At 30.6% G+C, this 20,982-nt stretch overlaps 1 protein-coding gene across 1 annotated transcript in view; it reads left to right on the top strand.

The window, feature by feature from the left end:
- Nucleotides 1–16,918, top strand: part of LOC106686778 (heme peroxidase 2) — a 60,937-nt gene extending 44,019 nt beyond the window's left edge. Inside the window, exons 15-19 of the mRNA XM_014430283.2 lie at nucleotides 1,565–1,718; nucleotides 3,704–3,965; nucleotides 7,199–7,345; nucleotides 7,482–7,638; nucleotides 11,924–16,918. Of these exons, the coding sequence (XP_014285769.2) occupies nucleotides 1,565–1,718; nucleotides 3,704–3,965; nucleotides 7,199–7,345; nucleotides 7,482–7,638; nucleotides 11,924–12,202 (999 nt within the window). The 3' untranslated portion in view covers nucleotides 12,203–16,918. The remainder of the gene's footprint in view (nucleotides 1–1,564; nucleotides 1,719–3,703; nucleotides 3,966–7,198; nucleotides 7,346–7,481; nucleotides 7,639–11,923) is intronic.
- The last annotated feature ends 4,064 nt before the right edge of the window (nucleotides 16,919–20,982 follow it).

Here is a 20,982-nt window from a genome sequence, read left to right as displayed (position 1 = left end):
GGCATACGTGGTGAGAATAGTGTTAGGATGGGTTGGGATGTCAGCTGTAAACACTGTATAAAGGATAGGACCAAGGATACTATCCTGAGGTAAACCAGCAGACTGAGGAAACAGGAATGAATAAGCGCTGTTGTTATTTACTTGAAATAACCTGTCTGAGAGTTAAGAACGGATAATGAGATAATATGTAGGGGGTAGGAATTTACGGATCTTGTATAGCAGTCCTGGGTGCCTCAAATTAATTTAATTTGTATTAATTATTAATTATTTATATTGTTTGATTATTTATATTGAAATTAATATAATTTAACTTACTATAAAGTAGATTAGAACACGTATCTTCGTATTTTTAGTAATTTTTATGATATTCACATATGAATATAAATTTTTCACATGAAATTTCGTCTGAACAATTATAAAACAATTTATTTTTAGACATTATCATGACACTCACAAATCCTATGAATATAAGTGCCATAAACTACTATTTTGTACGTTTAATTAGCTGTAATTTGAGTGTTGGCAGACATCTGTACGGCTTGTAGTTTTTGAGATATTGATTTCTCAAAATTAATCCACTAACTACTGATTTTTCAGGTCATTTTTTATGAAATGTTGCTTTTTCAAAAAGCAATATCTTGAGAACTATTGAACGTAAATACCTCTATTAGGGCTTACAGTTTAGCAAATTTACTCTACTTTAAATGATGTTCTGTTAGATTTTCTATTGTTGTTGGTAGTTTTAATGATACAGAGCTCCGATAATAAAAATTATTTTTTTCCAACGTTTTGAAACAGCCGCCATTTTTTATCTCCCCTACCTATACTTGGCAGACTCATCAGTTTTGACTAGTAATTATACATAGCTTTCATTAAAGTAATCAAATATTAGGGTGTAATAACTGCCTTTTTTCTTCTTGTACTATCAGTTTAGTTGGTAAATTCAAATACACTGGTTTGGGTGGTGCCATGGATACGATATTTATTTATCAATGGTTCATTCATGAATTAGGATCGTATCCATGGCAATTTTAACCATTAGTTTCACCCATTGCTAATTTCTCCCAAATCTGTTTTGAATTGAATTGAAATTTTCGGTGGTTTTAGAACATCTCAATGGCTTACTTCAGTAGTGCTAAGTATATTACCACTACCTTTACGAAAAAATGCAATTATATGTTCTCTCTTTTAGAAAAATTACAAACAAATTTCAATTAATTTTTTAACTGAACAGATTTGGATTTTAATAATTAATTAGATTTCGGCGATTCTTTCGTTTATAAACCCAATCCAATACTGTTACTTCAAATTTATTTACTAGGTGCAGTCTGTGCAGTTCCACGTTGTTTTAATCTTTAAATTCTACACTGTCATGGACATCCCAACCGAAGTTTTAGCTAAAAATGTTCGCAAACAAGTCTTGAAATATTATATAGTTTTCATCGTCATGTTTCAATTGCTTTCATTCATTTTAGTATTACTAATTTATATATTTTACTATTTTACTATTCTACTAAAGACTAATAATGGACATTAGAGCTGAAGGCATTTTTTTCTATTTCAGCCTCATATCATCGATGATATAATGAGAGGGCTGGCTTCGACCCCGATGGAAAGTTTGGACCAATTCATCACAGGAGAAATAACCAACCACCTTTTCGAAGACAGGAGGATACCGCATTCTGGAATGGATCTTCCAGCCCTCAATGTACAAAGAGGTATGTCAGACAATTATTTGTATTGTCGTAAAGCTAATTCCATAACGTATATGTAAATAATTGACCGTATAATTTCAAATTATGAAGAAGAAGGTCAGGAGTCAACAAAAATAGTTAACAATTATTCATTTGCCGACGTTTTGTCCCACATTAAAGAGCTTCATCAGAGCTGAAAAGATACGAAAACAACTAAAAATATTTTGACGTAGTAATATAATAAGATACAAAATGGTGAATTAAGGTAGGGTTAAAATTATGTAAAAATAAGAGAAAAGAAAATTACATACAAATGTAAGAAAAGAAGAAATAAAATAATATTAATATAAAATAAACAATATAAGAATATAAAAAATTTCGAAACCTTTCATTTTTAACCTTATAGTTTGCGCATTTTTATCATTGTATATTTTACATTAATACAATTTTATTTCTCCTTTTCTTCCTTTTGTATATCATTTTCTTTTTATTTATTTTTTACATAAGTTTAACACGTTTAATAGATAATAGATAACAACGTTTCGGCCATACCTGCCATTCTCAAGGATGACTGTTGATTAACAATATCAATTACACTAAGATAATAAGATACAAAAAAGTAAATTAAGATAGGGTTAAACTTATGTAAAAATAAATAAAAAGAAAATGATATACAAAAGGAAGAAAAGGAGAAATAAAATTGTATTAATGTAAAATATACAATAATAAGAATGCGCAAACTATAAGGTTAAAGATGAAAGGTTTGAAATTTTTTATATTCTTATATTGTTTATTTTATATTAATATTATTTTATTTCTTCTTTTCTTACATTTGTATGTACTTTTCCAAAAATTTACTTTTTTGTATGTTATTATCTTACTGTTTCAAAATATTTTTAGTTGTCTTTGTATCTTTTTAACCCTGATGAAGCTCTAGAAATATTTGTGGCTGGAGGTAGCCCAGAGCTTGACGTCCTTTTTAATAATTTTTAATTTACTTCTTGGCCTTTCATTCTACAAAGATTGCCACCTATCTATTTCCTTTTTTGAACCCCTATAAATGTAACTGTTTGTTCTATCTGTTTCAACAGTCTGATAAATGATTCCGCCAGTATAGGTAAATGTTTTTATTTCACTTAACATATATATAAGCCTTCCAGTTGACAGGATAACTCCATAATATCATTCTTGATCAATTATAATAAAAAATACACATTGTCTCAACATTATTATTATAATCTCAATACATTTATAAGGTTGTAACAGATAGTAATAACTTGAATAAAATCATAATGAGTAAAACAGAGGATGAAAATAGATAGTTTAACACAATATGATGAATGTTAATTGATTGGTGCATATTGTTTCTCTAATTTAATTATGTTTTAAAGGTCGATAGACTAAAACATATTTTGACAAAGGGAGAATTGTTAGCGACTTTATAATAAATTTTTAGCTCTAATATTATAAAAAAGGTAGGATAATTTATAATTCAGAATGTTTATGTCAATGTGAAGTCATTTTAAATGATGATAGTGTAATTGATATTGTTAATAAAGTCATCCTTGAGAATGGCAGGAAAGGCCGAAACGTTGTTGTCTATTATCTATTAAACGTGTTAATAGAAAATAAACGTGTTAAGGCTACATGAATATTTTGCATTAAAATTGATAAACGAAGTCTCAAACAAGAATTCAAATCATATTATAATCATCATTCTTAGTATTTTCAATATTGATTATACAACAATTAAGTATTTAACAAAATGGTTTAGAGTAGAATCTAAATTCTAATAAATATATTTTTACTAACTTCAAATTAATTTATTTAATGGTCATTTGTCAACACATTGAAAGAAATTTTCATAATGAAGTCTTATATATAAATCTAAATTTTCTTATTTTATTTATTTTTTTTTTATTAGTCACACGCTATTTATTTATTTTTTTATTTTATACACTTTTGTTTCTTAGTTTATAGATAATTATAATAATACGATTGATTTTCAGCCCGAGACCACGGTATCCCGCCGTACAACGAGTACAGATCCCTGTGCAACCTCAAGCGTGCGACGACCTGGGACGACTTGAGCCGCGAAATCCCCGCAGAAGTGATCGCACGACTGCGACTGATCTACCCGACAGTGAACGACGTAGATCTCTTCCCCGGAGGACTCAGCGAGAGGCCGCTGCAAGGAGGCTTGGTAGGACCTACCTTCGCCTGCATTATAGGTCTGCAGTTCAGGCAGCTGAGGAAATGTGACAGATTTTGGTAAAGAAATGTTAAAACCTTCCATTAAATAAGATATAATAAACATCAAGATCTTAAATCGATGGTAAATATTGAATAATATATATATAAACAGAGTGTTTTAACATTGGTTTTAATAACATTTTCTTTTGAGATACATATACAGATCATTGACCTTAAATCAATATGAAGGAGATGGTCAGGGCTGTGGATGGAGAAAAGAGTAATAATTTTATTTATTCCTTTTCTGCCTACGTTTCGACCTACTTTGTAGGTTTTCATCAGGCCTGTTATGAATGATTGTCTCTTTGTGAAGAATAAGTTTATAATAATATAAACTCGTAATTTATATGTCATAGAATTGATAAAAGTATTAATAGATACATATTAATATGAAAAAACAATATTTATATAACAAATAGATATAAAAAAGTTACAAATAAATATTTATAAAAACCTCCTTTATACGTGTGTAAATTTATTTGAAAAAAAAATTTTATTGCCTGCTGAGTTTTTTTTAAAGTAAAATTATTTTTATTCCAGTATTCGAAGTAACAAAGTTTGGATAATCGAGATTACACTGTACAATTGCGAAGTATAGCGAGGTCTGCTAGTATAATATATTACAGACTATGTATAATACTACTCAAGCCGTTACCATAATAAGTTGAATAAATTAGATTCTTTAACCTCCCTCTTAACTGATAAGAGAGAAATACTGGAGGAAACTGAGTAGGCGGAGCTTATCTCGGGGCGGGGCTCACTGTTGAGAAGTGGGGAGGGAGGCGTGGTCTTCTCTTGCAAACTTATGAGCCTTGTTGGTGAGCTCCTGTAGGATTCGGCTGCCCTGTTACAATTCGCGACTGAAACAGGGAAACGATGACACCGGAGTGTGGCGGCAGGGTCAGTCCCGCCTTCCCTCTCTCTCTCCTCCGCTCTGAAGTTTCATTCATATTTTTAATTTATTATATTAAGAAATTGAAAAAAAAAATATTTAACTCTCCACCATAAAAAAAAATTGGATTACGTTTCAATATGCATGAAGTTAAAAAAAAAAGTTATTATTTATTATTAATAGTATCAACTTGTAAGATAATGTGTAATAATATAATTATAATTTCCATCATTAATAATAATATAATTATAAACCATTGTTATAATTATAACCTACAAAATGATTAGCAGCGTTTCTTTATTCTTAAAATTTTATTGTAAATATTAGAAATTTTGGGTAGAAATGTCGGTTTCAATTGTTTTTTCGTCAAAATAATACTTTAATAATGTTTCCTGATGTTTATCTAATTTTATTGTTATTTATTACTTATTATAAATAGAAAAAAAAATTTGTTTAACAAACAAGAAACACAAGATGGAGGAGCAACACATCTTCAACTCAACAGTCTGTGACTGACTCTTCTTCGTCTGTCGTTCGCTCTTCTTTTGGCGTTTCCCTGTTTCGGTCGCGGTTGTATCAGGACAAAAGGAACTAACAAGAGCTCAGGTTTCTTCTTTCATCCAAACCACGCCCCTGTTTCCCCTCTTCATCGAAGACTGCCCCTCCTACTTCTCTATAAAGGCGGTATCTCCGAATAAATATAAGATTATAAGTACCACTATTTATGTTCACTTCTCTAAACTCTACAATACTTATATTGTAGGAAGATAGTCCTAATGGCGGTCAATAAAGGTACCAAAATAGTAAAATAAAACTATTTATTCTTAACCAACGTTTCGCCTCAGTTTGCAGGGTCTTTAGTTGTCAGTTGTGTTACAATCTGACAGCCCTGTTTTGCAGGGCTGTCAACGTTGGTTAACAATAAATAAACAATATATATATATATTGTTTATTTATATAAACAATAAATTTATTTGGTTAACACTGGCATACGGACTACCTTGTGAGGTTATTGTTATTTTTCTAACCGTTCTCCAGTTTTCCAGAACTAATTCTGGAATTTCCAATAGAATGAGATAATAATTTTTTTTAAAGAATTATGATAGTGAAATAGATTTTAAGTGTTTTAATTAATTAAAGAATTTCCCCATCATTCCGTTTCAATGATTAACTCTTGTTTAAGGTTGTATATTGTAAAATTCTATCGATTCAGTGTAAATACCTTGTATACAGTGTAAATCTTGTTAATTAACTTAGCAGTTTATTTTTTATTTAACATAGCACAAATATATATATTTATAAAGACATTATACATCTAGGTTATTAGATCAAATAGTTTCAGAAAAAAAATCTAGAACAAAGGTTGAGTTTATAGGTTACGAAGTACTATTTATATGAATTTCCATCAGCTACAACCTACATTATTGATATTTACGTTTTCTTTCACCTCGTTTATCTTTATTTTGTGCCTTTTTATATTAAAAATAGAGTAAATCAAATGTAATAGCCGAAAAAATTCAAAATAACAATACAGACATGTGGATACCGACGTCTGTTGCTTCATTTGTTTACAAAGCATTTGTACAAAGTCTTGGATTTATGGCAAGTGGCAAACGTAAAGATGATCTTGTTTAGCAAAATCGCTTGTATTTTTTTAATAATTTACAGTTTTCAAATGGCGAAACAGCTAAGATAAAAAAACAGAAGCAGCTTGTTTTGTAACCGAGGTTTTTATTATTTAAAAAAACATAAACCCATGACTTCCTGCCCCACAATATCCTTTAATAATACCCCACTTATTCCTGTCAAACAGATCCCTTATCTAGGACTACATATAGGCAAACGAAATACTTGGAATCCTCATACAAGACTGAAAAGACAGGAAACTGCTCGCCGGTTCCGACTATTACAGCACTTACTAGACAAACGCTACAAAATACTGACTGTAAGGCCTATCTGGACACTTCTTAAAATCCTTAATCCTCCTTACTTTGTCACAACTAAAATCATTCATCAGGACCTCAATGTTCCCTATGTTACCGATTTGGCCAGAACTTGCTACCAATCATAAATAATGATAAACTTCCCAACCACTCAAATCCAGTTGTTTCTAACCTGGCTTCTCCTTCATCATCTGATAATTCTCCTAGACGTCTGAAAAGAAGATGGCCTCGAGATCATGTTATTGGAGTTTTATCAATGGGTAGATTCTCTACATGCCTCTTGTATATCTAACATCAAATTTACTTGTTTTATATTCTTTAATGAAGTTGTAAGCATCTATAAATAAATTTTTAAAAAACATAGGTTCAATAATCAAAACAATATATGTTAAAATAAGCAACTTTAATTGTTTAAGGTATGAAAGTGACGACCCTATCGTGAGGTTCACCGAGGCACAACTTGCAGAAATAAGGAAATCAACCTTAAGCAAATTGATTTGTTCTAATATGGATGTGAGTTCAGATATTCAAAGGTCGGCATTCGATTTGCCATCTGATTTCTTGTGAGTATTACTATTACTATTCTGTATTAATAATTACTTTTTTCTACTGCCTAAGTAAATATTCTTTGAGTAACTTTTTCCCACTACTTCTCTTTATAAAGTCAGAGTTTTATAATCTTCGTTATTTTCCTTTTAGAAATCCTCGCGTGAAATGCAACTCTTTACCCACGATAGACCTGAATGCTTGGCGGGAAACTGCTCAGACGGGTTGCCAAATAGCAGGAAGAACTGTAGCAGTTGGAGAGTCGTACATACCCACCCCTTGCACCAGCTGTATTTGTACTCCAGAGGGAGTAAGTCACTGAATATTTTTCTATTTTTCTTATCTACACGTATTTCAAGCTATTTATCAATACGGAATCTTATAATAAGTTCTAATTATGCTCTCTTTAGACGAAGCGTTATTCTAATTGCTACATTTGTGGCGATACATCGTGTCGAGGTGGTTGTTTTAAATGATCTGACTCCAATTTGTAATGTTAGATACTCTTGACTAGAAGGCCTCGAGAATGCGTGCTCACATAGGAAAAGTAGTTGATTTGGAGATGAATAGATATGATGAAATATATGGAAGCCAGCCGTTAGTTCTCTAAGGATGGTAACCTCGTCCTATAGGGTACTATTCCTGTAGGTACAGTTAACAAAGCATTTTATTAATATATTTGAGAGATTAAATTTTATCTTTTTTGAATAGACGGCTTGAAACCAACGACAGGGGCTCTGTCATCAACACTATTTCCAAATATTATAAACATTTCGGCCGGTTCTTCAAACCTCAGCTGCCAAACTATCCTACTTTGATTTCCCAATAACCAAATATTAAACAGAGGTTGTTGTGGTTTGAGACAAATTCGACAGACCTCAACAACCAAACAATTCTACTTTCGATACTATGACGTGATACTATAGATAGATCACAGCATGCTAAATAAACCCAACTTCCTAGTTCTTTGTCTCCAATATATACCAACTGAAATATCCTTTCCCGGTCTATTGTAACTGGTCAGTCGATAGTACCAGTGGTCCAATACTTAGTATTATTTATATCTCATATCTTTTGTACAAGTTAATAAAGTAATCTTTGTTTCTTACTCACATTTTCATCATATTATATCTGTACGAAAGGGTATGTAAGCCCGGAGGGTAGCCAACCACCAGGTCCTGCGAAAGGATAAAATATAGAGGAAAGAGAAGAAATCCAGAGAAAATCGAAAAATAAAAGATAATATAGATTTCCAGAAATAATGTACTAGAATGTACTTTTTTTTTCTTCTTTTTTTTTCGAACCCTCTAAAACAGAAATAAAAAGTGAATTAGTAAGTGCATTACTGTGAAAAAAGAAAAAGTATTTCGTGTTGTGTCTTACCTTTTACTACCTTTGGTATTTTAAGGTTACCTGTTATATTTAATTTTACATATGAGCTATCCATTTAAGGAGCTATTTTGAGTCCGGAGGTGAGGGGCCTCCTCGTGTTGACTAGAATGTACTGATCCACTATGTATTTTTTTTATCTTCTGCCTCCTAAGGAGGTCTTTCTCATGAAGCGAGATTTCACACTGAAGCCTTACAATTCTGCCCTAGTCTAGTTTCTGGCTATTAAATGCCATTAGAAATGCTACGTGTCAGACGTTGGCTTTCAATGGATCAGCAGATTCTATTGGAATCTTTATTAATTTAAATGAATAGTACAAATATTATTATACGGCGTTTGCTTGTCGCCAGTAGTAGTTCCCGTGTTAGCTGGTAGGTTGTGTCATGCCGGGCCATAGTGGTTTCGGTGGCTTAGCGGCCATAGCGGTCTCGCTACAAGGTTTCTAGGGCTAATGAGGATTCCACAAACTACATTTTATTTATTTATAACTGTATTTGTCTTTATTTATATTATATATCTCTCTCGGTTCCTGATGGGAACCGACCTACAGTTCTTAGAAATGTATTGTTATATATTTAGACCAAGACCTAGATACCACAAACCCCTTGCTATGGTATGCTAGATGTAATCGTATATAACTAATTATTGGATATCCTTTCCAATGGTGGCATGCAGGGATTATAAATTATAAACTTAAGTCAGGTTAGCATTAAGTTATATTTATAAATATTTACAGTTGAGATATATGAAATGAAATGAAATGAAAAAATAACTTTAGCTGGGACATATGTCCCCTAAGAATAATTACAAGGTTCATATAGTGAGATTTTTATCTGGCGAGCGTTTACAAATTTTCAGAGAGTAGAATGAAATTACATTGGTATATTGGCTTTACTACTGTTTATAATGTTAATCAATAACTGCCTATTTATTTGATTACAAAGATGTGGAGGTTTGGTTATTCAATAAATGAAGGAATAGGTGTTGTTTAAAGGAGAGAATGGATGAGGACTGGCGAATGGAGATGGGAAGAGAATTCCAAAGGGAGGTTGCACGTATGACGAAGGATTTGCAAGATTCCATTGAATGGAATTAGGAAGATCATTGATATAAATGGAGAAAAGGGTTGGTGAAAGTGAGGAACCCTGAGGAACACCTTGTGACAGAAGCAGGGGAGAGGAAAGAGGTTTATTCGGAATGACGACTGTTTGGGAACGATGGGACAGGAAGGAGAGGAACCACTTTAGGACACTATTTGACATGGAAAGGTTTTGAAGTTTACTAAGGAGGATCTTATGGTTAACTGTGTCAAAAGCCTTAGAAAAATCAAAAAGAACTAAAATTGTTATTTGATGGTTGTCTATAGCAGATTGGATGTCTTGGGAAATTTTCAATAAAGCTGATTGTGTGGAATGTTGGGAGCGAAAACCAGATTGGAAAGGATTAAGGAGAGCTTTTTGCTCGAGAAAATTATTAAGTTGGGAGTGGACTAATCTTTCTAGTGGCTTGACCAAATTGGATAGAATGGATATTGGCCTAAAGTCGGAAACCGAAGAAGGAGAAGGAACTTTGTTCAATGGTCGGACAAAGACTTTCTTCCAGGCTTTGGGAAAAACGGAGTTTTGAAGGGAGAAGTTATAAATATGCAGGAAGGCAGGAAAAATGGCAGAGATATAGTGATATAAGAGAGAGCATGATAGACCTATTAACTCCCTTTAAGCTTACATGAAATGCCATGAATTGGGAATAACAGACGAGACCATTCATGTCCATATTGACACTAATTCTAATCACTTTTCCCATTTAAAGTACCAACCTAGAAAATCCACATATCTTATGTATTTGGCCGGCCTGGTTATTTCACCCCAATTTTTTTATTACTTTAATGAAAACTAGGTATAATTACTAGTCAAAATTGACGAGTCTGCCAAGAATAGGTAAGTAAAAAATGGAGGTTGTTTCAAAACGTTAAAAAAATTCATTTTTCATTCGAAGCTCTATTTTTCGAAAACTACCAACAAGATTAGAAAACCTAAGAGAACATTATTTAAAGTAGAGTAAATTTGCTGAAATATGAGCCCTAATAGAGCTATTTATGCTCAATAGTATTCGAGTTATAGCTTTTTAAAAAGCAACATTTCATGAACAAAATGTACTGAAAGATCAGTAGTAAGTGAATTTATTTTGAGAAATCTCTATCTCAAAAACTATTAGACTTAAAGATGTCTATTAGCACTCAAATTAAAGCTATTTTAATGGACTATAATGTAGTTTATCTTCGTAGGAATTCGTTTTCATGATATTTGTTAAAATAAATTGATTTATTGTTGTTCGGGCAAATTTCCATGTGCAAAATTTATATTCATATGGTAATATCTTAAAAACTACTACCCTTACGAAGAGTTATAAACTACTTTATAGTAAGTTAAATTTCCTTTATTTTGAGTGTTGGCAGAAATATGTGCGTCTTATGGATCTAGAGATATATTTTTTTTTTAAAATCAAACATTTTATATGAACATATATGCACATATAGTTGACCGTAAAGATTTAAATATAAGTAGATGGTCAGGGTTGCGGTCAAAAAAAGAAGAACAAATAGTTTAAAACTATTTTAATGTCCGACGTTTCGCCCCACTTTGCAGGGCTTCATCAGTTGGCGGCGAAACGGTGAACGGTTGAACAGTCTTCTTTTTTTTACCGCAACCCTGACCATCTACTTATAACTGAAAAGTTCGAACAGATTTTTATCTTTATGGCTGCTTATGATGTAGATTTGCCGCCCATATGGTGTGCTACTTGGTAAGTTGGTACTTTATTGCCCCTTCACCTTGACGCTACTCTAACAAGTGCAGGTTTATCCATCTTTGGCCTGTCCTTTAAGGGTGCTGCAATGAACACTCCATAAGGTATTTTCAATAAATAGCATAATGCAGCTTGTTTTTATTACATTAGGGTTATTGGATTATTTCATATGAAATGTCAGTTTTCACAGAAAAGATTGTTTAGCAAACCCAAATATTTTTTTGAAAATATTAACCATAATTTGTTTTGCATTTTTAACGCAAAATTCAGGATTTTTAGAAGAAATGAAGTCTGAAAATGCGTTTTCGACTTGAGAATCATTGTCAAAAATTTTACTTTTAAGTAAGTTGTCAAACTTTCTGAACAGATGAAAATCTGATGCTATGAACTAATTTTTCAGGCGCAGTGTGCTTCTTTGAGAGTAACAGACTGTGATCGACTGCTGAGAGAGGCCGGGATGGAAGCCGTCTTGGAAGACGAGGTCTGTTCATCCCAGTGTGGAGAATACTTGACCAGGCAGACTTCGGTCATACCCACAGTGTCGCTGACCACCCGCAGGCCGCGGACACACAGCGGAGCTTTCCTTCCGACGTCGCTGGTACCGCCACCCCCGGTAAGGCAGAGCAAGAGGAGGCCCCACCTCAGGCCTTTTGATGTACCACCTCCGCTTCTTGTGTAGTCACCAAGCCATGTTTTGACAAAGACTACCGTGATCGTGCTTTAGAAATGTGGTATTTGTGAAGAATCCTTATGGTCAGCGCTCTCTTTCTGCGTCATAAGATTCGTTGTAACATTGATGAAAAGTTGAGAAAACTGTTGGTAAATTATTTGATAGACCCTTATAAATCTATCTATATTCTAGTACACTGCATAAACATTTAAACAAGGGAGGGGTCATAACGCTTCTCACCTTCTAAGTAATAGAGTAGCCAAAAACGCACAGCCCTTTGAGATAAGGTTCACATTGAGGTTAATAGGAGTGTCCGCCATTGTGATCTAAACAGAAGGCAGCCAGTGATTGGCTGGTACTCTTCTTCTACTCTACCACGCCCCTGGGTCAATCATAACACCCGCCTTTTCTGGCTTCAATTTTCTTATCCTCTCTATGCTTACAACATTAGTAGGCTATATATCACTGTTCATTCACTGCCAACTAGATTAGTAGCGTATAAATTATAACAAGAACTATTGGTTTGTCAACTACCTTGGTTCTTTGCTTGTTTGTTTTGTTTTAAAAAACGTTAAATCAATTTTTTGAATGTATTTTTATTTATAACTTTCATAATTCTCATACGTTTTTGTCACTAAATATAGTAACGATTCGGAAGAAAAAACATTGAAATGTTTTAACAATTATGGTATAATAATACCATTGATGTAATAACATTGAATAAATTTTTCAGTGATGACATCAGTTAAAATGAAAAGAAAGAAACATCATTTTATCTAAATGGCGAAACAAAAAGCATTTAGCAAAATATGGATTGATATTTAGCCGAATTTTAAATACAAAAAATCGTTTCGCGGCCATAATAATGCGAAATAATACATTATATTTGATATACGAAATAGAAGTTGATTCATTTTTTAAATAATTTTAATGGCAATTAAAGTAATTTTTGTAATAATAATCGCTGTTGTGCAAGAATAGTGGCTCATTAGAAAATAAAAAAGTTTTGATTTTGTTTAAAATCGGACGTCTTCTAAAGATAGTGGGGTAAACCGCAGTTACTTTCTTTACTGTAGTAAGAATTGAGCATTGTAACAAAAATAAGATAGTTTTTATCATATCAGTAGTCCTCATGACGGCCACCAGGAGCACTGACCATAGACAGGATTCTTCACAAGTGCCAGAAATGATTATATGTCAAAGAAAACAGCAAAGTCATGGTAAAGCTTCAATTGTGTGTCATTATAGTAACCAACGAAACCTCTGTATTGTAAATTTAGCACCACAGTGGTATTGTATTCAAAAGTTTACTGGTAGCAACCAGTATTGTATTTCTAATGTATATTAGTTGTATAGTTTTGCATATGTGATAATAATCAATTTATATATTTTATTTTTATTTCATGATGAATGATGATTGAAAGAGTTTTTTTTATGATTAATTGTTTGCTTCATAAAAGCTTATTTATGAATGTATGCTTGTTCTGATAAATTAGGAATCAAGATTTAGTATTATAAATCAGAACTACTTTTTATTTATTTTTTCTTATAAATATGTGAAAATGATTTACAAACTTATTGGTGAACAATTCCTTGTGAAGGGAACATAGAGTCCAAAACCTCACTATATAATTTTTTTTTTAAATTGTCATGGGCATATTATTGGTATAGACTTGGAAAAAATTTAAATTCTATTGAGATTATTATTCTAACATCCAAGAAAAACTGATTAATAATGGATATCCTAATTAGAGTGATTCCCATCACTAGGACATATGTTCAAATTGAAAGTGTTCCAAACAAACAAAACCTTTTCAAACTTAAAATGATAAATATACAATATTACTTAACTCTGAATGAGGCAGATGGTCTGAGGGACCTATTGCATATTGATTTATTTACATTTTGATGTTCTAAACTCATTTTTTTCTTCAGTAGTATAATCCATTTGCATATAAATAAATTAAGTAGGAGAGTAATAAATCATTATATTTAATGTATGATTTGGTATAAGAGTAGAGAAATAATATTAACTGAGTTCGAGAGTACCACCTGTTGCATTAGAGATTAATACAATAAATGTTTCTGTTCGGAGAGTCATTGGATAACACACGGCATCCTTGTAGAACTTTGCTCTTTTCAAATCTATGCTGGTAATTGAATTAAAATTAAAATAATTCTAAGAAGAGAATATTTATAATTGATCAATGTCCTCATTTTAGAAAATTTATTGATACTTAAAAAAATAACTTTCAAAAAATAATAGCTAAATAAAGAAAGAATATTAATTTGTATTGCTAATTATCCTAATTACTAAATTACAATGTTCATCACGTTCCATAAAAAGAAAATGTGCAATTTACAGTTCAAAATATAGCATTATTATTGAAAAGAAAAATTAAAGAATGATCCATTTAGATACACGTTTAAGACATAGTAGTAAATATACTTGTTTTTTCTAGTTTAATCAAAACCATCGGGCCAGTGTTGGTGCCGTTGGTCCATCTGTTATGTGAATAGACTATTCAGAGATGTCTTATGTTTGAAATAGAAAACCTATATTTCAGTAGGAAATCGTTGTACGAAACAAAAACAAACATCCTTCCTGAACAGCAGTAAAAACGTGTTATCTTGCACCAAAAAATTAACAGTCAAAAACAAGTCTAGACAGGTCTAACTCAATCAACAAAATGCTCTTGACTGTAAACAATAAAAAGTATTCTTATTCTTGGATTAAATTTAGATTTACAATAAATAAAAAAATTAAGACAAATGAATCATCCAAACAGTTCCTTTTAACTTTTTAGTTAAATCTTTATTCATCTCTTGTTTATAATTATTTTCATTAAAATGTCAACATTAAGATTGTTAATAATACCAATATTAGCATTATTATAATAAATAATATGATTTGAATTAATCAAAATGAAGCTTTTGTCTGCAATTTTTTGAACAGTGAAAACATTATCATATTTATATTATTTACCTAGTGATTTATATTATTACCCCTTATTCATTGGATGAATTTGAAAATTATAAAATATGAACCTTTTAAATTAGGTTTTGGGTAATGTTGTCTTAATTTAATCAATATTAAATTATTTAACATGGGAAAAAGATATGAAAAATTCTGAAAAAAAAAAAAAAAATGCCTATTCTATTTAAAAACTTTCCGCTCCATGTTTTTGAGATGATTTATGGGAATTATACAGCTCTTTAATTAAAAAAAACGAATTTAGGTATTTTCATAACATTTCATATTTTTTTTAAGTCTATACCAATAAGACACTTTCAACAAAAGAAAGGTTCAACATTTATTTATTTTATTTTTTTAAAATATTGAATTGATGATGATAGTTATTAACAAACATAATAACCTATAATTGATATAATGTTAGGTTGCTCATTAAATATATCATTTTTAATTATTAATTAAGGTTTGTTACATTTGTCAGTCTCATTTCTTATTTTTTTATTTATGTATATTGAAGTTTTCGTGGTCCAGTATTCATCTTCGAATTTTGTTCCATATTTCAGGACATCTTGTATTAATTATGTTAATCCACCATTTACTGTTACCAAGGTGGGAAGACATCATCCACTGCAACAAAATATACTAACTTCAGTAAGTATAATATGATGTAATGTAATACAATAAGTATTGAAGTTTGTATGCATTGTTGCAGTCGATGATGTATTTCTTTCATGGTAACAATAAACCATGAATTAACACATTCCAATACATGACATCCTAAAATAAATTTTGAATATGAAGGTGCTAAATACTGAAAACTTCAACATGCATAAATAAAAAAATAAGAAATGAGACTGTCTAAGTTAATAAATCTAAATTTATAGTAAAATAAAATTATAACAGTTTAATGTTATAATTTTATAACATGTAATAATCTAGATAGTTAAATATTCAATGTTAACTATACTAAAGTAATTAAAAAATCAATTTTTTTTATCAAACAACTATTAAGTCTCCTTTATAATACTAAATCTTGATATTAAGTCGCTATGGTTTAAAATTATCTCTCAAATTGCAAATAAGAATGCTCTAATTTGAGTCTGTAAATATTTTTAATGTTAACTTCCAATTGTAGGATAAATTAATATTTTTTTATATAAATATATTTTTGTAATAACGACATAATATTCATTGTTATGCTCAACAAATTATTTATAAAATTCATTATCTTCGGCCCATAGTCAACTGATATTAATAATATAAGTTATCTTAGTTATTAACAGCAAAACATTGTACTAATAAAAAAAAAAAAGTCAGTCACTGAAAAAATCATTTGTGTCGTTATAATTCATATTGTTGTTGTAAATAAAGACCAGAGCAATTTAATTTATTTAAGCACTTAGATTGCATACATAACAATTAATTATATCAACAATCGAATAATCTGTTTCTGTAATTTAATTTGAAATATTAATATTATTAAATACCTGTCGAGTTACCTCCTCTTCGATTGATAGATATGCCATTTTTGTGCCAATCATTTACACAGAAAGATGTCTCCTTCAAAGAGTTTATTATATATTATATTATGTATAAATGATTTTCCATATACCGATTTATACTTTACACATGAAACTTACAGTTTTGTATATACAAATTTTATTCTAAAAGAGTTATAAGACTTCAAAATTGAAATTTATATTTGTATTTGGACAAATGTAATTTATTTAAATAAATATGTGATTATAGAATTATTTTAAATTCATTTTCTTACCCTTCCTTTCATGATTGTAAGTAAAGAAAAAACTTATTCCACTACCAGGTTTTATGGAAGTGGTCTTTCTCATATCTAAGCTTGTGTTGCACTTAACATTTTTGATATATTTATGAGAAGACAGTTGGGGATATGGTCAGTGAAGAACACAGATATAACTTATCTCCATACCTAACATCTCCAGGAATATTATAGCCACTCACTTGAAAGATAATGAAATTCTCTTCAATACAAAACTAAAATCAACTAAATAGAACCAGTCATAGGGAACATGGAAACCCATTTCACCTTTATCTTAAAAGATCAGAGCCACTCACTCAATAAATTAGTGATCACTCTCTATCGAAAACTATGAAGCTAAAATTATTAAGGTACTAAATAACCTCTGCCAATGTCCATTTGTAAGTTATATCGATATAAAATTTATGATTAAAGCTTTAATAATTTTTAAAATGATAACAAATTCAGGGGAAATAGATAAGTAATAAATTAAAGTTTAAATAAAAAAAATATCATAGGCCTTGAGCAACAGTGAGAAGAACATTAAATCTATAGTGGTACCATGATAAGGCATGACGCTACTAACTCCAAGGACCTGGGTTCGAATCCAGTTGGGCAAATAATTGTTTTCTGTTCCTCTGTAGCCATGAGTCAACCATGTGGGTTCTGGAGCCCTGGAGTCCACCCAGCATCATAAATTGGGTAAAAATCTGCCAGTCAAGCATGATTCTGACCAAATCACCTCCTTGTACAACTGATGGTCTGTTCCTGTAGTTTTCTATCTTTTATATTATTCTCTTCTCTTCTAATAATCTTCAACATTATTTATTTTTATATTAAATATTATTCTTTATTTTAATCAACCATATTATAGTGCATGTTCACATTTTCCTTTTTTATTCTTTCACTCACCTATTATTTTACCTTAATTGTCTCAACCATTTGCAGGAATATTAAATTTTCTACTTCTATTTTTTTTTTTTTATCCTCAACCAATACAGTATTTAAAGTTCCAAATTAACTATCCGTAGAACCTAGCTTAATCTGGACATAGAGTAAGGTCGTCCCTAGGAGAACCAGGCTATGGCCCCAACAATATATTTATATTTATTATCAATTATTATTTGATATCACTATCACTGGTTAAAGAACTAATAATTGAACAAATAATTTTTTTTAGTTACAAGGGCAATGCTCAGTAGTTTTTTTACCTCTAATCTAAACAACAAAAAATGCTATGTTGAGATGAGAAGTATGATAAAACTCGTCCGTGACTTTCGGCTAGTATTAATAGACAAACATTGTATATCTTTTTATACTAAAATTTGTCACCCTGGCCAATATATTAACTTTATTTTATTTATTATTACTAGCTTATTATTTTTTTTAACTTTATTAAACAACAAAATTAGCGATTCAACAAATTAACTTGCATAAAGCAAATCAAGTTCAGCAACAATTAAGTATCAATTCAGCAAAGCTTTTGACCACCACAGCCTCTAGAGTGTTGAAGTGGACTGTATGGACTGCTGAAAGATCTTAATATTTTTGTTGAAGTGTTATATTATACTAATTTAAAAATAAGTATCACAAATATTATATTATAAAGGTCCAGGTGCAGTAAAAAAAAAAAAAAAAACTCAAACATTAATTAAACTATTTAATGTGAACCAACGTTTCGCACAACTTTTGCAGGGCACCATCTTAGTTAAAAAGAATACAAACAACTAAAATAAGAAACAAAGTAAGAGAATTTTTTTTTTCATTGGCACGACAGACCGTGGAGGTCCTAGGCCTGACGTGGTTTTCATAGGGTGGGTCCTTCACTCCCATGCATATTTTTGTGAGTGCCACCTATTGGCTGATGGGCCTCACAAATGCCCGGGGGGGGGAGGGGAGGAGAGATTGCGAATGATTATTGCATAATTTTTTGCTTGAAAGAATCCGCTATAGGTAAATATGATTTAAAATATGTGAACATTTATATAAAAAAAACAAAGTTAATTGATAGATAAATAAAAATAAGATGTACCTATTATTATTTATCTATCGCCCTACCCTAGGCAATACAGGTGTTCGTAGCAGTGAGTACAAAAAAAAAAGAAAAACAGTGAAAATTACAAATAAAGAATTATTATTTTATATCTTTTTGCTTTCAAATGTAATGTATTTGTCAATTGCCAATCCCCCCACTCCTCTATCCTGTCCTGTTTGTCTTCTCATCCGCCTTCAGCTTCATTTTTGTCATTACCTACATTCTGTAAGGTGGATATCACACCTTTTTTCATTATTTTCCTTTTTTCTTGACTTACGACCATTTTTCTGGGTTTTTTTTGTGTGTTCTGTGTAATATTCTTAAATTGTACAGTTAATTAATATTATCACTACCCACATATCCAAAACACATGTTTATTATACAGTTTAACCTAATCTCTTAGTATCTAATTAAAACTAAAAAGACCAATATTGAATAACTTGGCCATATACTTTCTTATTATAACTATATCTATGCTATTCTAATATACATATATATATTCCTAACTTATGATCTAACCTAAAAATAAAATACACAAAATAGTTTATCCTTGACCAAAGTGAACAATGACGCATAGATAGAGAGATCACTTCCAAATCCACAGTTTTTCATCTAGCCTCAGCTCACAGAAAACCAAGAACGCACCAGACTCCACAGCAATGCCCATATATTAAATCATTATAAAAGTAAATGACGTTTCTCTCCCACTGCCTGCTACCTCCTGGGCATGCACCACCTCTAATTCTTCTGCCTCCTTCATTACAGCTGTATTTTGATATTTATTTTTTATCTACTTTTTATTTGTTATAATTTCCATTTTCATTATTGCCTAATACTTTTTAGTAATTCTTGCAAATTTACCCTTATCAATTTACATCTTATTTTTATTTTCTTTGTTCATTTTTAAATAAAATTTCACATATTTTAAATCGTATCCATATTCCCTTACTTTGCTACTTTACTTTAATTGTACCTTTTTAAGCCCAGATGAAGCCCTGCAAATTAGGGCAAAACGTTGGCTCACATTGAATAGTTTTTTTCTAATGCACCCAGACCATTTTTTATCATATATTAGACATGGTAAATCAACGACCTTCCAAAAATTATATTAATTTAAATTTAGTTTAATTACATATATGAGATCTGTAAAAATAAGGGATCCATAATCTAATATTAGTTAAAATCGTAAATTAATCCATGTAGCACTTTAAATAACTTCCACTTCACAAGTGATAATACAACTTAAATAAATAATATAAAAATCAATACATCAAAATAAAAACACAATAACTTTGTTTATGGTTTATTTAAGAAATGAAATACAGAAATAAACATATTTTGTAAATAATACTCAATATAAACGGAAAAGAAAACTGGGGAATACTTTTTTTTTTTTATGTAACTAAGACATTTATAGGAAGACTTTTAATTTTTTTTTTATAAGTAAATAAAATGTTTAAATTTTATAAATATGAGAAAATAATGAAGAGCATGTAAGCCATTAATGTGGAGAGAAGAAACAGTTTATCACCATTATATATATAGGTAGATTATATCCAGGCCTAACTAATGACAAAATTTAAAGAACCTTATATTCATTTAATGTTAATAAGGTTTGTGTGTTCTGCTTGAAAGAATATAAGAGAAAAAACATAAGGAAGGAAAAAACTTCCAATAAAAAAAGTTGAATGCTTTCAAATTAAATACATTGCTGTTTCAATACAACTGAAAGAAAAAAATAAGTACATATTGAATACAAAAATTAGATTTAAAAAAATACAAATTTTTTTTTTTTGAATTATCAGATAATTAAATGCTTTCAAAAGCCCTGATGCATTTCACGTACGATATTTCATCACAACATCATCTGAAGACCTCAGTCGATAGAAGACTTACTTTTAGCTCAAGCCACTTATGTTCTAAGTTGACTTGACTCTTGTAAGTTGACCCCCAATGATATGCTTGAAATTAAAATCAAAAAGAATTCATTAAATAAATAAAGATCC

Source organism: Halyomorpha halys, unplaced genomic scaffold (assembly GCF_000696795.3).
Source record: "Halyomorpha halys isolate HHAL.00 unplaced genomic scaffold, Hhal_1.1 Scaffold876.1, whole genome shotgun sequence".
Lineage (NCBI taxonomy): Eukaryota > Metazoa > Arthropoda > Insecta > Hemiptera > Pentatomidae > Halyomorpha > Halyomorpha halys.
The sequence above is the reverse complement of the archived record's forward strand: the minus strand, read 5'-3'. Positions and strand labels throughout refer to the sequence as shown.